Source organism: Ochotona princeps, chromosome 1 (genome assembly GCF_030435755.1).
Source record: "Ochotona princeps isolate mOchPri1 chromosome 1, mOchPri1.hap1, whole genome shotgun sequence".
Lineage (NCBI taxonomy): Eukaryota > Metazoa > Chordata > Mammalia > Lagomorpha > Ochotonidae > Ochotona > Ochotona princeps.
This window is the reverse complement of record NC_080832.1, coordinates 108,802,488-108,818,562: the sequence shown is the minus strand read 5'-3', so window position 1 is coordinate 108,818,562 and position 16,075 is coordinate 108,802,488. Positions and strand designations below refer to the sequence as shown.

Below are 16,075 nucleotides of genomic sequence, written 5' to 3'. Positions count from 1 at the left end.
CTTACTCTGACCAAATGCGTTTTTTTTTAAATGTATGCATTTTGCTTTATTGAAATCATAGGAGAGAAAAGGTTGTAAGAAATAAACATGAACTCATTTTTGGATACAGGGTGGTTGGGTATTGCTGCAAAATTGTCATCTTGGCCTGGAATTCATGGAAGAATTACTGGAGACACTAATCACCACCGAAGCCAATGACGATACTTTCCGAGTGTGGATAACTACTGAGCCTCATGACCGATTTCCAATTACATTGCTGCAGGTTTGTTCATATGAGGTAGCCGTCTTTCCATTGAGAGTTACAGGAGTAAAGATGGTATAATTGGCATTGTTGAAAGATGGATGCACACCAGGGCTCCTTGGTCCTGTAGAGTCTGCATGGTAAAAGCTTACCCTGGTGTCATCAGTCTCGACTTCAGTCGTCAAGGCTATCTGAATACAGACAGCATTTCCAAGGAACAGTTCCAAGACCACGAACTAATTTACGGGCTTTCAGCCTTGATCAATGAAATTAGTTTGTACAGCGTTGAATTCCAGCCCACATTTTATGTGCCGTGAGCATATTGATATTGATGCAGTATAATTTCTATTTCATTTTTGCAATAATTTATAGAAACAAATAACTGTTTCTTTGTGGCAGACATCTCTCAAATTCACCAACGAGCCGCCCCAAGGAGTACGTGCAGGATTGAAAAGAACATTTGCTGGCATTAATCAAGACCTCCTGGACATCAGTAACTTACCCATGTGGAAGCCAATGCTTTATACGGTTGCGTTTTTACACTCCACCGTGCAGGTAACTTGGGAGTGCAATCTTCATTACGGTCTCTGGTGACACACTGTGGCCCCCGGGGAGAGGCCTGCAGTGATGGTGCTGTCTGCTGCCATGCTCGACCCCCTTATCCTGCTTTTTACCTCCCAATATATATTTTTTTACCCCCCAATATAATATACAGGGATACTTGGAAAAAGTTTGTGAATGGGGGTTGGTGTGGTGGCATAGAGGGTTAAGCCACTACCTGCAAAGCAAAGCATCCCATATAGGCACTGGTTCCTGTTCTGGCTGTTGCGCTTGCAACCCCGTTCTCTGCTAATGGACCTGGAAAGAGCAGCAGAAGATAAGCCAAGTGCTTGGGCCCCTACCATCCACATGGGAGAAGTGCGTAAAGCTCCTGACTTCTGCTTCGATCTGGCCCAGCCCTTAACTTCTGATGCCATTGTGAACCAGCAGATGAAAGATCTCAATCTCTATCTCTCCCTCTCTATAACTCTGCCTTTCAAATAAATAAGTATATAAAAACAAAGCAAAGCAAAACAAAACCCTAAACCTGGTGGATGATAAGATAGAACTAAAAGATAAATTTATGTTTATTTTGGAACAAAGCATTTTGAAGTCTGTGCATAGTTTGTTCATCATATATATCTCTGTAAACTTTTCCTGGACCCTGTGTATTTTGAGATTTTTTGTACCATAATAAATATAACCCTCTTTTTTGAAAGCTGGATAAACAGAGTCACAGAGAGAACTGCTGTGGCTGGTTTACTCTCCCCTGATGCCCACAGTGGTCCTGGGATGGGCCAGGTGGAAGCCAGGAGCCAGGGCCTCCATCAGATCTCCCACAAGGATAGCAGATAGGAATCCAACTATCTCATCCATCACTTTCTGCCTCCCAGGGTCGGCTTTCACAGGAAAGTGGGGTCAGGAGTGAGAGCTGCTATCAACCCTAGGTACTTGGATATAGGATACATCCCAACTGGTGGCTTACCCACTGTATCAAACACAGTTTTTACTCCATTTTCTATAAACTTTCCGAAGTCCCCCTCATATACCTGTTTACATATTTCATGTGCTCCTGTCCCCACTCCCTCCTTCACCCCTGGCCACGAGACTAGAAAAATCTTCCAGGGCAAAGACAGACTTCTATCTGCTGCGTCTCCTTCTGCTATGGTAGCATATGGAATATTATCAGAGCTCAGTAAGTAGTTATAAGATGAACAAGCTGACTCTTAAGATAACACGTGGGACTGGAAAGTGCCTGCCAAGAGTCTTATGGGTACCTTCTCATGTAATATTCACAACCACATTTCAAGGCAGGATTATCATCACCTTAAAAACCAGGAAGTGGGGACTCAAAGAGGCTGAGTACACTTGGTAGGTGGCAGGATCTGAGACTTCCTGGCTCTGATTTATGTCTATTTTGACCCCATTTATTGCCTGGTAGTGAAAGTGCTGGTAGAGAAGGAGGAGGAGGGGCAGCAGTAATGCCCTGTCTTTCTCAATTTGTTTGCTGTTAGCTCTTATATATATATATCAGTTTAATAATTCTGTGGTTACCAAGCAACTGGCCTATGGGGTTTTAAACAATTTTGTAATGGTGTTTTTTTCTGGATTTGGATTGTTCACTGTTTGAAAGCTGTATGACTTTAATCTACTTGATCCACTCTCTGATTTCACAGAAGGGTGACAGGCTCCTTGAACCCCCTTTCACATTTCTTGTTTCTCTGTAGCTTTTCTCTACTGGCTTTTCCCATGGACATACAAAACTTGCCCTCATTGCTCCCTGTCTGTCAAAGAATGCAGAATTTAATACGCACCCCAGAAAAATACCAGACGTACTCACCCGCCAGCTGTCTCCTTTCCAGTTCTATGCTGCCCAACAGAGTGGACTGAGGCATTGTCTGTCTCCCAACCCCAAGAGAGGGGAAATCCAGCTGAGTGTGTGGTTGGTGGCTATTCTCACTATGTTCCACTGTAGCCTCTGGATTGTAAATTACAGCTTTCAAGTCAACTGAAACCAATTTCATACATTCTTATCTGGGAATTGCTCGCTTTGTTAGACCTTATCACACTCTAATACAAATATTGCTTTAGCTCTGTTATTTAACTCCCCATTCACAAATAATGTAATTCATGATTTTATTTCCAGTAGTGATGATTCAACTCTTCCACCATGCTTATCGTGGACAGATGACTGGGGGTATTTTCCATATGGTCAGTGCAGTAACCTGTGTTCTTAGTGGTTATTGTATAAATGCTAAGCAGGAAAGCAACAGGACCATGAGTCAGTCATAGGACCAGGATATACCTGTGCTTAGCCCATCATGTGTTTAGGTTAAAAGAGAAGAAAATACACCTCCAACCATTAGCGCTGTGAAGCTGACATTGGAGTGTACATGTAAAAAAAAAAAAGGAAGAAGAAGGCTGAACATCTCTTAAAATTCGTAAGGTTAAAGAGTGTGCCCAAAAGAGAACTTCACTAAGGATCATAAAGGAAAGCCTGGGGCCCGGCGGCGTGGCCTAGCGGCTAAAGTCCTCGCCTTGAAAGCACCGGGATCCCATATGGGCGCCGATTCTAATCCCGGCAGCTCCACTTCCCAGCCAGCTCCCTGCTTGTGGCCTGGGAAAGCAGTTGAGGACAGCCCAATGCATTGGGACACTGCACCCGCAAGGGAGACCCGGAAGAGGTTCCAGGTTCTCAGCTTCGGATCGGCGCGCATCGGCACGTTGCGGCTCACTTGGGGAGTGACTCAATGGACGGATGATCTTCCTCTCTGTCTTTCCTCCTCTGTTTATATCTGGCTGTAATAAAATGAATAAATCTTTAAAAAAAAAAAAAAAAGAAAGGAAAGCCTGGGCTTGGCTGTGAAGCATCTAGTGCTGGGACTATGCAATGAATATAGGTACTATAAGCCTGTTTCTCCAAAGCTAACTGTGATATTGCCTAAATGTTTTCTCTTCCTTGGTATCCTAAAATTTCCATCATCTTAAATTTTGTAACAATCCATGTATATAAGGAACCAGTAATGGAGAGCTATCCTGAGTTTTAACAAATTCTAAAACAAGGAAATTTTAAGAGCTACCAAAGGGGTAATCAAACTAAAATCAACAGCAGCAAAAAGACTCCAGAAAATTTGTTGCTGGAGCTATGGCTCAGCCTCTGAGAACTGGACATTGTGAGAGTTCTACCCCTCCCCTAGTCTGTAGTGCTAGGTCATAATTTGTAAAATGAGGTTAGGAATATTTGATTGGCTCATAGGACCACTGTGGAAGTAAACAGGGTCACAGAGCCCGTTAGGAGGAGTCTTTGTTGTGCAGTGTTGATGCGTAAACATTTTTGTTAATATCAGTTACTTTCAGGACACATGATTCTCTCACTGAATTCCCATTCAAGTATGTTTTCAAGCCAGCACCAAACCCTCTGGTAGACACTGAGGATTTTGAGATTAATAATAATAGGACCTTATTTCTATAAAGTTCTTAGAATTAGAGGGAGCAAGTAGTCAAAATGCCTGAGTCTTTTGCTTGGTTCAGAGGGAGCCTGCTTAAGAGAAAAGTCCAGAATTCTTCAGGGCCTTGCCATCCCAGGTCAGCATTGTCAGTATCACATAGGAGCTTGGAACAGGTGAGTCTTCGGCACCAGCCCAAGTCCAGGCTTATGGAATTGGCATGTGCACACTGTAATCAGAAGCCCGGGAATCCATGAGAGCAGGACAGTGTGAGATGCCACTGCCCAGCAGGAAAGATGAGATGGACGGATGGTGACTTAGCTCTCTTTGATCTCTGCAGTGTCGGGTAGAAGAGCCAGATATCTGACTTGCTAATTGGTTGAGTCCTCCAAATTAATGCAGGTATCCCGTGCTGTAGAAAACACATGACATACACACTTTCATCTTTGGCAAAGACTGAAAACAAGAACAGGGAATTGATTCTTACCAGAGCATCTGAAGCTTCAGAGTCTGGCAGGGTTTGTGCTGTCCTATATTAGAAAGCAGAGTCTTCTAACATAACAGCTGCCCTCATCCACTGCACCTGCTCCCCAGCGCAATCTCTTTATTTCTAAAAAATTTTAATTAGTTTTTAACAGATCTAATAGATTAGTAGATACAATTTTAAGAACATATTATTCCCTTCCTCCTTCCCTATCTCCTTTCTTCTCTTTCTCAGTCTTTTTTTAGTTTTTGACATAACATTTTAAACTTACAGTAAAAAGGCTTAGTACCTCACTGAATAAAACGTTTAACAAGTTAACAGCCAAAAGATCCTCATTTAGTGCAAGTACAGTGACTATAAACAATCGTTGAATGGAAAAATGATCATTTCACCCATATATAGTAAATTTTAAAGTAATCACTGATTATTAAAACTGCAGTAGTATCACATTCTTAAACCACTGATTTGAGAAAGCATAAAACAAAACTTCACAAAACTGCATTTGCACAAACGCTAACACACAGATGTTTCTTTCTTCCTTTTTTTTCTTACTTTCCTTTCCTTTTTTCATTCTCCTTCCTTTCTTTTTCTGTCCTTTATTCCTTCCTTCCTCCCTCTCTCCCTCCCTCCCTCCCTTTTTTCCTTTTTTCTAATATTAGCTCTCATATATAAAGTAGGACATGTGGTATTTGTCTTTCTGAATCAAGCTCATTTCACTCAGCATTATACACTCCAGGTACATCCATTTTGCTGCAAATGGTAGAATTTCATTCTTCCCATAGCTGAATAACATTCTATTATGTCTTTATATCACATTTTCTTTATCCATTCATCTAATGATGAACACCTTGATTCCAGGTTTTTGCCTCATGAATTGTCTTGCTATAAATGTGGTTCAGGTATGTCTTTGACACAATATGTTCATGTCTTTTGGTTATATATACTCAGTAGTGGAATTGCTGGATCATATGGCAAGTCTGTGTCTAGTTTTTTTTTTTTTTTTTAAGGAATTCCTGCCGTGGTAGTTGCACTAATTTACATTCTCATTGTATATAAGTGTGTAAGTGTTCCCTTTTCTATAAAACCTCACTAGCATTTGTTACTCTCTGTCTTTTGTGTTTGAGACATTGTAACAGGAATGCTGTGATATCTCCTTGCAGTTTTAGGTTGCATTTGCTAGACGGCTAATGACGTTGAGCACTTTTTTATATATTTGTTAACAGTAAAAGAGGAGTGCCCTGGGTGCTACCATCTGCTTGTTTGCTGTCCCCTGCTCTGTCCCCTTCACCCCTCATCCCTTTTCCTCTTCCCATCTCCTCCAGGAATTTACTATCCATGCAGGATGGGTAATAACTACCCTGAGAGGGGAAGTTCCTGTGGCAACAGCCTCGTTTTCTGCAGTCTGGTAATGTGTCTGCCAGCCGGCCCTTGTGCCCTTCCCACAAGAGCCTTTCATTTTCAGAACAATGGCATCAATGGCATGTGCTGGGCTCAATTTAACCACCTCTGATTAATATTACACACACACACACACACACACGCATATACTGTGTATATGTGTGTGTGTGTTCTATACCTTGAAGATTCACTATACCATTGAAGCTTTTCTCTGTCATCAATATGATCCCTACATAATTTCCTGAGAAGTCCAATGTGGAACCATTCTGAATTTCAGCACAACCCCACATTTTACACATTTGGAATTTTAATTTTGAACATTTCCCTCCCAAGTCTTAATCTTCTAAAACTCAATCATGACATTCATGGTCTCCTAGCATCTCCCACAGAGAGTTGGAATAACAGTCTCTAGGTTTACTCTCTTTGGGCAGCACATTGGATCAATTGAACAACATGTCTTAAGCAACTGTTCTCAGCCGGTGCCTGGACCCCAGACCAGGCCACTTAAGTCAGAATCTCTGCGAGGAGGGAAGTAGGGAGCTCAGTCTTTTAAAACCTTCCCAAATGGTTATTGGAGGTCACTCTAACTGGGCTGCAGTTCTCAATAGTGTGCATGGGGACCAGGTGTGTGGTGGGCAGAGTTGAGCTGAGCTGTAGAGCCCATTGGTTTGCATAAAAGACGGCTCTGCAGATAGATCTGACCTAGCAATTGCAACTATCAGTGTGTGTATAACGGATGTGGGTGACAGAATGAGCTGGAGCCCTTAGTGACAGGCGCACACAGGAGTCAAGTCTGGGATCATCTCAGATGAGATTTCTTTGAGAATTCCCTCAACTGAACTGCTGGACTCAGAACTCCAACCATGGGGAGAGTGTTGGGACCTGTGATCTGACGGTGAAGTGCATGTGTCTGAGCAGAGCCTCCTCAGTTACTGAAGATGGTGCAGTGGACAGCATACCCAGCTGCACATGGAGGATGTGGCAGTCCACTGGAGCCTGCGGAAGACATCTGATACCACAGCAGAGAAAGGAGGGCAGAACAAATTGGTCAACTACCCCAGAGAACCTTAACAGCAAATTTCTGAGCAAATGGAGACTCTGAGGTGGGGACTGTGTCAGCCAGTGGACCTTGGAAGGAGTTGCTCATCCTGGCATCTGCAAGACAGACAGCATTTCAGAACTGTCAAAGCCACTCGAGCAGAACCTTGGACCATGCTCCACATCAGGGACCCTGGGATGGTATCAGGTGGCCGTTCCCGAACTCTGAGTACTGGAACGGTTGGGAGGCTGGGTGTGGCTTCACCCCTGTCTCTTCCTCACCCCGGATACAGGAAGAAGATAAGGAAGGTGTGGAAATAGTGCTCTTTACCTGCTTTCCCCTAGTCCTTGACCCTTCCCGCCCCAATCAACAAAAAGTTTAAAAAGGAAAAAAGAAAACCTTCCCAAATGCTCCAGTGTGCAAGGAAAATTGAGAATGATGGCCAACAGCCACAGTCCTTGAGGGAGGACTTTGCAGCTGTTTTTGTACCTTTTTTCATAATTTAGAATTCCCTGTGATTGCAGTTTCACATCAAGTGCAGCATTTGAGACTTTTTAAAGTTTATGTACAGCCTGGTGAGTTGGTTGTTTTCTTTTTCTAAAGTCATTGATGGGGATCTCTAAGGACCTACTGTAGCAGGTACTATTTTGGCATTTTTGTCATGGCTCTTAAAAATAATCGACGTATTAGGGCCTGGCTTAGTAGCCTAGTGGCTAAAGTCCTCGCCTTGCATGCACCAGGATCCCATATAGGCACCAGTTAGTGTCTTGGCAGTCCCGTTTCCCATCCAACTCCCTGCTTGTAGCCTGGGAAAGCAGTCAAGGATGGCCTAAAACTCTGGGACCCTGCACCCACCTGGGAGACCCAGAAGAGGCTCCAGGTTCCTGGCTTCGGATAGGCACAGCACCAGCCATTGTGGTCACTTGGGGAGTGAATCATCCAATAGAAGATCTTCCTCTCTGTCTTTCCTCCTCTCTGTATATCTGATTTCTAATAAAAATAAATAAATCTTTTTTAAAAATAACCCACATATTAAATAAAATAAAAATGGTTATAGCACCAGTAACCAGGAGATTCTACTATTAGTTTCTTTGTTTCAAAAAGTGCTTGTTTCGCTAACCTTTGTCTCTTCTTTCTCAAGTTTGAACCTTAAGATATAGAAAATTCTTGCTTTGGGGAGGAATTATTATAAAATCCTAATTTAAATGTCTTTACACAACTAGCAATAACATGATGTGCTCGTCCCTATAGCATTTCTTGGTAGTTCTGGCTATCTTGGCTCATTATGTCTACCTGTTAATGTTTTCTTTTATTATCAAGCACTGATTGTATTTCTCAATTTGTGTTATGAACAACAGATAAATAAATAGGGTGTGATGCTCTGCAGAGAGCCTCTATTGGAGTTAGGCAGTGCTTTGATCTTGAGGATGTAAGTGAACTGATTCTGCACTGACCTGTGAGAGCTGCTGAGGCAGGCTCTCGCATAAAATGGGAAATAGCTTTGACATCATTAAAACGAGAGTCCTAGTGAGCAGCTTTGCATCAGTGTCCTGAGGAGTTTTCCATACCTCACCAGTCATTCTATGATTTGTCTATTCTCTGGAATAAAAAGAAGCAACTATATTCATTGAATGAAATTGGGAGTAGACTGGTCCCTCTGATATCATCACTCTCCACTTTGCCAGTGTGTGAAAACTCTCCTCTGAGGAACGAAGTTTTAATGGCAAGTCTATTGATGTTGCAGCCCCAAAGCCCGTGAACCCTGAGTCCCCACTGTTCACCAGAGGTCAACCTCTCCTGCAGTAGAATCTTCCATCTGCAGCGGCTGTCTCGACAAACCACAGACAGTGTTCCTGCCTTTGCTCTTGGTCTTTGCCAAGCCTGGGAACCCTGCTGTCTTTTCAAAGAGTAGCTTCATTTTCTTGCGGGACCAGGCATCTCTGATTCAATGTCTTCCTCAGGATTATCATCTACTAAAATTCGGCAGTTAATTATATTCCCCATGACATTGTTCTTTTCTTGTCTCTAAGTTTTATTTTCTCAACCAGATGAAAACTCCTTGAAAATGTATCTGTTTCTATATTTTTCTATTAAACTGCCTACAACTTGTCCCATGACTTCAGAAATACTAATTGGATTGGAGAAATTCAAATATTCCAAAGAAATCTAGCAATTCTCTGCTTTTGAGCTTCCAAATGAGTTCACAGGTCTTGGCGATTTTAGTCTAACCTGATAGTATTTCAAGATGATAATTTGTGGGGTTTTTCCCCTCTATTTTCATTTAGAGAGATCAGTGAAATGTTTTATTTGTTAAAGAAAAGATATCCACCAACATTGTGTCTCTCTCCCTCTCTCCTTTTATTGTGGAGAGGGGAGAGGGAAGGTGTCTTAAGACGAGTCAAACATTCTATGACTTTAGTGACTCAACTTGCAGAATGTGAATGCTTTAAATGAAAATTGATAGTAACATAAATATGAAGCAATCTCAGCTTTGGGGCAATTTTCAAAATCACATTTAAGGAGCAACTAAATTGCAGTTACTCAGTGCATATAAATGGAAGTGTTTCCATAGAGCCAATTTCAGCAGCTTCAGTAATTGGAAAGAAAGAATTATTTTTCATTCAGTCCTCTGTCTAATTGAACATTAAATTTTAAAAATTAAGTCAAACACAGAGGTAAGGCTAACCAGTGTTCAATTTTGTTTTCTTTTTTCTTTTTCCAAAAATGGAAAACATTCACATTTCACTAAGATGAACCTAGACACTAATCTAAGCAAAGCAGTGGATGTTCCCTGGAAGTGGCTTATATGTCCAGGTTGGGAGAGCTGATGGCAGGGAAACATCTGGACTTGTCTTTGTGGGTTTTCTGGGTGATCAGGCTCTAGAGGTTTGAATTTTTTAATTGTAACACATGCATAACTTTAAGATGGTCTCTTAAACATCAGTTGAATCGTTGGAACCAGATCCACTTTTTTTCTTTTTAAGATTTATTTTATTTTCTATTAGAAAGTCACATATAGAGCAAGGAGGAGAGACAGAAATGAAGATCTTCTGTCCAATGATTCACTCCCCAAGTGACCACAATGGCTGGTGCTGTGCCGATCTGAAACCAGGAGCCTGGAGCCTCTTATGGGTCTCCCAAGTGGGTACAGGGTCCCAAGGCTTTGGGCCGTCCTCGACTGCTTTCCCGGGCCACAAGCAGGGAGTTGGATGGGAAGTGGAACTGCTGGGATTAGAACCAGTGCCCGTATGGCATCCTGGTATGCAAGGCGAGGATTTTAGACACTAGGCTACTGCACCAGCCCCAGATCAAGGTTTGACTACTTACGGATACTTAGGCAATTTTAAACAGTTACCTACTATATTATAGGGCTGAGTCAATTAGGTAGAGAAGTCCAAATGATGTAAGTATGAAAGTTTGGAGGTAGACTTGTCATGTGTACAATAGAAAGTTGTAGTTGTCAAAACCTGAAACAGCAATATGATCACCAAGAGAAGCTAGCAGGGAGTCTAATGCTCTTGAATGCTTAAGTTATTCATCTTGAAAAATTCTCTGATATTTAACATTTCAAACTTTGAGGAGTCTAATTTAGAATAACAACTCACCCAGCAAAGCACCTGATGCACATCGCACATTTTTGAGTTGTCAGTAGAGACAACTCAAGAACAACCTGGCAATTATTTGGAGATTAATTTTTGTAAACCATTTGGCTTGTAGGTCCATGAAATAAGTTTCTTATGGTTAGTATTTCTAAATTTTTATACTTTTCCTTTAAGACAATGGCAGCTTATTCTAACAACATGGCCTTAACTTTATTTACGTTTAATAACAAAACAGACATCAGCTAGATCTAATTAAAAAAAAAAAAAAAACAGTACTGAACTTCTCTTGGTGTTTTTAAGGAACGAAGAAAATTTGGTCCCTTAGGATGGAATATTCCTTATGAATTCAATTCTGCAGACTTTTCAGCCAGTGTTCAGTTTATTCAAAATCACCTTGATGAATGTGATATTAAAAAGGTGAGTAAAATTGTTTTTTTTTTTTATTTTCATTGTTATCCTTAAAGTTCTGCAGTCATGTTAAGTCTGAGATACATAGAGAGAACATGCCTTTCAGGGAGACTGGCCATTCTAATCAGCCACTTACTGGTTCCCCGCCTCCTCCCCGCCTAGCCCCCTTACAAAAGAAACTGACCTCTAAGGACGAAGCTGCGCATGGTACAGAGCACCACAGACTTCTTCGTGTCACACCGAAGTGCCACAGTGCGCCACAAGAGAAGGCATGCCACATGCCAAGCTGCTCCCCACTGGTCTGACTCTCACCTCCTTCAGAGGATAGTGAAGCCAGCCCATGTGAAACATCCTTATCTCAAGTCACTTCTAAACTCACTGCTTCTGATGCGTTGACATAGCAATCATTTCTAATTGTGACAGCTGGTCATCACATGGTACATTATAGGCTTTCAAAGTTCCTGCGTGTGTGCAGGGTTGCATTCTTGTGCTCACAGCTCTGTCAGGTAGGTAGAGAAGGTACTAGTTTGCCCCTGTTTACCATGGACAGCAGAAAAACAAGACAGAGAAGTCCTCAAAGTTACAAAGCTAAAAATGCAAACCCAGTAGTCTTTCCGGGCATGTGAAGAGTTGGAAATCTGATTTTTTTTCATAGTCTTGGGCAAGTCAGTGAGATTCAGAGTCTGTTGCCGCATCCATGAAGTGGGCAATATTTTGGTAAGGAGTTACAACTTGTGAACCCACAATATAAGATGTATAGGAAGAGCTGAGTAAATTCTACATACTATTGTCCATTCTCCTCCCCCTAGAAGGCCTTGAAGATAGCAGTATAAAATATCAGGAAAGTGAGGAATGTTAACTTGCACAGGAAAAAAATTCTAGAAATAACCATCAATTTTCCTTGCAAGAACAAAGGGATATTAAAAGTATGGCAATTTGATGAAAAAATATATGGATTTGTTTTTGTGTCCATTTGTCAATCTGGTATATACAACAGCTACCTTAAAAGGTAACGAAGTTGACAAATAAAATCTTAGCTGACAAAAAATAAATAAAAACATCAAACATCCACACTTCTCCTACTCCGAATGTAGTAAGGATCTTTTAATTTAAAGTTATTAATCTCTGAAATACATTACTAGTGTATGATTGCTACAGAAATTAATAAATACTTGGATGTAGTTTTAGCTCCTTAGATGGTACAGCAAAGTATTGCATTGTAGGAAACAATTTTTCTGATTAAATACTTTCCTAGTTGTTCTCATATTGATTCCAGAAAATATGATACTACGGAAGCATATTAAAGCACTGATTTTCCTCCTTTCTGCACTAAGCCCTGTCTCTCTTCCTCTGTAACAGCATGGCATTGCTGTAACGAGCATTATAGGTGATTACATCCACGGAGTGAAAAATAGTCTTTTTTTCCTATCTGGGGTAATCGATGAGCAATCTGTCCACTAGGTGTTTGGTTTTGAGGATGAACAAATCATAGCCATTCCAGCCACGTAATACCGAAAGTTATTAATGTAAGATAATGAGATTCTAAATGCGGACTAGCCACAGCTCCCTTTCCCAGACCTCTCCTCTAGGAAAGGGTCTGAAATGTTTAGTTACAGCTGACCCCCTTTTTTCTTGAATATTTCTTACAGGGTGTATCATGGAGTACAGTTAGGTACATGATTGGAGAAGTACAATATGGAGGCAGAGTGACAGATGACTTTGATAAGCGTCTGCTTAATTGCTTTGCTAGGGTAAGTCAATTTAGAAAAAGAGACATATTGCATTACAGTTTCCTTTTCATCAAGAATGCTTTGTTTGTTGGTAATAAGTCTGCCAAACTTAGGAGAGGGGAGTATTGGTTGTGGGTGCTGATAGGAGTTAGCTCAGAAACACACACACACTCTGCAGCTAATGATCATCTCGGGGGGGCCACAGCGGGCAGTGGTCACTTCTCTGTGGCCCACAAATTCTCTCCTGCACAGAGAAGCTGCTTGTGTCCAGTTCTCTCCCTGCTGCCCCTTATTCCTGCTTCCCATTCTCTGGTGCCTCCCTAGGGAAGAAAACACTGGTCATGATTTCCTCCTGTGGATGCCCATCTCACTCTGATCTGGTTTGAGTCCTGGCTACTCTGAGCGTCTGATCAGGTTTACCACTAAATCACGATGAAGGCGATGAGTGATGGCCCGGATGTTTGGGTTCTTGCCATGTACATAGGTGACTCAGTTGGAGCTCATGTCTCTGGGGTTTAGACTGGCCCAGCCCTGGCTCTTGTGGGCATGTGGGGAGGGAACCAGTGGATCTTTAAATATATTTTCCAAATAAAAGAATGAGTGAATGTTGATAAGGTTATCCGATCTGCAGATCTGGAGCTCAAGGGAGAGATAGTGTGAGACAGAAGCCTGGAGTTTGTCAGCATACAATGGTCCTAACGGATTTTACTTACTAAAAAAAAAAAAAATCCGGGCCCAGTGTGGTGGCCTAGTGGCTGAAGTCCTCACCTTGAACGTGCCAGGATCCCATATGGGTGCCGATTCTAATCCCGGCAGCTCCACTTCCCATCCAGCTCCCTGCTTGTGGCCTGGGAAGGCAGTCGAGGATGGCCCTGGGACCATCCTTGGGACCGTCCTTGGGACCCTGTACCCACTTCGGAGACCTGGAGGAAGTTCCTGGCTCCTGGCTTCAGATCAGCACAGCACCGGCCATTGCGGTCACTTGGGGAGTGAAACATTAGACGGAAGATCTTCCTCTCTGTCTCTCCTCCTCTCTGTGTATCTGACTTTGAAATAAATCTTTAAAAACATCTTCTTGAAAGAGTTGCAGAGAGTGAGGAGTTTCTCCATCTGTTGGTTCACTCCCCAAGTGGCCACAATGGCCAGGGCTGAGCTACTCTGAAACCAGGAGCCTCATCTGAATCTCCCACATGGGTAAGTAGGAGCCAAGCACCTGGACCGTCCTCCACCACTTTCTCAGGTCATCAGCAGAAGAACTGGGTTGAAAGTGCAGCATCCAGGACTCAAATTGACTCCCATGTGGAATTCTGACATCACAGGTAGAAGCCTACACTGCAATGTATCAAACTTCCTCCAGGGTTTTCATTCCAAGTTTGTCTGACTTACATCCTTCACGCCCAATTAGGGGATATTTTGGTTCCACCCTGGTTTTATTCCCCACCCTATTACGGCTTATGATCTTCTCTACAGCCAATACTGATCTAGATTTAGGATATGGATGCTGGACACTTTACACAGCATCCTGCTATTCCTTTCCTTGCCTCTGACTGGAGACAGGAAGCCCATTCCTTATGGTGGAGGCAGACCCTGGCAAGGGTACAGAGGCAGTTGGGTTTGATGGGAGGAGGAGAAAGCCATTTTCTTCTGACTGCATCTAGTTCAGAGTGAAATAAGAAGCAAGGTCACGGGCTCAGAGAGGGGAGAGGCAGTCTGGGACTTTGGAAGAAAGACTATGGTAAAACCGTTATCTTGGAGAGTCAGAGAGGAATGGAATGTGCGATCCTATAATACATGTCCTCTGCCTTCCCCACTATACTACAAGTCCTTTAAAATGAAATCTGCAACTTTTGAGTCTCTATACCCCATCTCTCAGTCACCCAGAGTATAGGCAGTGTGTGCTGATTCTGCTAAGCATCATTGAATCTCAGCAGATGAGAATTTTCTGTGCCCAGGGTTATAATCATTGAAGACAGAGTAGATTGGATTGGGGTTTTTACTGACACCACAGCAAGCTCTTACAATTAGACTTCTTTCTCTCTCTCTTTTTTTTAACAACACATTATATGGGTTTTTTAAGTTCACTTTTTAGAAAGCTGAGTTCATGAAGAGTCCTGAGTAACTAACCAACTGCCTCGGTTGCTTTATGGAAATTTCCTTACTCAGCGGTAGTGGGGATGCTGCAAGAGGCTGGATCTGTGACCCCTGTTCTGGGTGCATGGAAAGCTGCTGTGTTAATTCACCTTAAGGTCAATGGCTGAGCCAGGAGCACGGGGTAGGAGAGAAAGTAGCTCCATTCCCTCAGCTCAGTGCTCAGCCAGCACCACCTGCAAGAACTCTGGCTGATGCCTTCTCTGACACTTAACTTTCTGCCTTTCCTCCTCCTCTTCTTGGGAATCTGTCCTCTGACCTTTGAATCAATATCTGGAGTGTTAGAGGTCTAATCCTCTGGCTTAGACCCCATCCCAGCAGCCCAGGAGTCTCCTCCATCTGCTGGTCTTGGGCCAACCTGGGAGAGGCACATTTGGGGCAGCATCTGTGTCTTGCTGCTCCCTAGTCTGGAACCCAGGGCTCCTCTTCCAGCTCCAGTTCTTTGGCTGCTCCTGAGTGACAGCAGCTCCTTCCCTACTCAGGGTTGTGTATCTCTTCCAGCTCCTCTGAATTCTGTCTTATCCTTTTCTTCCAGGATGGTTTCCCCAGGCTCATTCCACCCCCTTTCTTAGGACCTCCTGGAGTTCTACTTTTCTGACCGCGAATAGACTGACCCCATGATCTCTGCTTTTCTTTCCTCACCTGCCAACCTCCTGTCTCACCTGCTCCTTCCCTGCACAATCCTCTGTCCGGTTCAGATGGCCCCTCAGTAACCCGACAGGGGAGCTTGGTCTCTGTGCTGAGGTCATGCAGTTGCCACCTGAGCCCTGCAGCAGAAACCTGCCAGGGCAGGTTGCAGTCCACATCCTGCCTTCCCCATCTCACCCCATTCTTGACTTCTTTTTCACTTTTCTTCTGACTGCATGGCCCATCCTGCTGTTCTTTTATACCAATTGTGTGACCCAGAAGCATCCTTGTATGAAGCAGTTCACTTCTAAATCAGTGCCTGTAAATTGGATCTTCTGTCTCCATGATTTTCAACTTGGGGTTGTTCTTTGGACCTCAGTTTGTTTTGTCTGCCTCACATGGAGGGTCTTCT

General features: G+C 42.9%; 1 protein-coding gene across 1 annotated transcript in view; it reads left to right on the top strand.

Moving 5' to 3' along the window:
• The window catches only part of DNAH8 (dynein axonemal heavy chain 8), a 324,409-nt gene that overhangs the window by 266,515 nt on the left and 41,819 nt on the right, over positions 1-16,075 (top strand). Inside the window, exons 86-89 of the mRNA XM_058663714.1 lie at positions 110-262; positions 641-796; positions 11,051-11,167; positions 12,808-12,909. Of these exons, the coding sequence (XP_058519697.1) occupies positions 110-262; positions 641-796; positions 11,051-11,167; positions 12,808-12,909 (528 nt within the window). The remainder of the gene's footprint in view (positions 1-109; positions 263-640; positions 797-11,050; positions 11,168-12,807; positions 12,910-16,075) is intronic.